The sequence below is a fragment of the Penaeus monodon genome, chromosome 24 (assembly GCF_015228065.2).
Source record: "Penaeus monodon isolate SGIC_2016 chromosome 24, NSTDA_Pmon_1, whole genome shotgun sequence".
In the NCBI taxonomy this organism is placed as follows: Eukaryota; Metazoa; Arthropoda; class Malacostraca; order Decapoda; family Penaeidae; genus Penaeus; species Penaeus monodon.
In genome coordinates, this window is record NC_051409.1 from 10,549,528 (window position 1) to 10,549,863 (window position 336).

At 60.7% G+C, this 336-nt stretch overlaps 1 protein-coding gene across 1 annotated transcript in view; it reads left to right on the forward strand.

Moving 5' to 3' along the window:
* Positions 1-317, forward strand: part of LOC119588849 — a 4,994-nt gene extending 4,677 nt beyond the window's left edge. Inside the window, exon 5 of the mRNA XM_037937490.1 lies at positions 62-317. Within this exon, the coding sequence (XP_037793418.1) occupies positions 62-317 (256 nt within the window). The remainder of the gene's footprint in view (positions 1-61) is intronic.
* Positions 318-336: the final 19 nt, after the last annotated feature.

Consider the following 336-nt stretch of genomic DNA (forward strand, 5'->3'; position numbering starts at 1 on the left):
TGATGTAAACCTCAGATTACCATTGAACAGAATATGTTTTCGTATTTCTCGTCACGTGCAGAGCGGCCTTCATGCCAGTCGTGCAAGACAGGCTGCTCCTGGCGGGGTCGGTCGTGATGAGCGGTGCCTGGCTAGTGGGCGGCGAGGGTCTGGTCGAATCTGTGGGCGGCTGCATCGCCAGGCATACGGAGACGCCCCTGGAGGACCTCGTCAGCCTGTCTTCGTGTGTCCTGTACTTGGCGGGGTGTTCCTCGTGGGACGCCGGGGGTGCAGAGGGAGGGGGCGATGGCTCCGTCGTCGAGATCGAGTCTGGTTGAGGTGGGGGCTGCATTCATT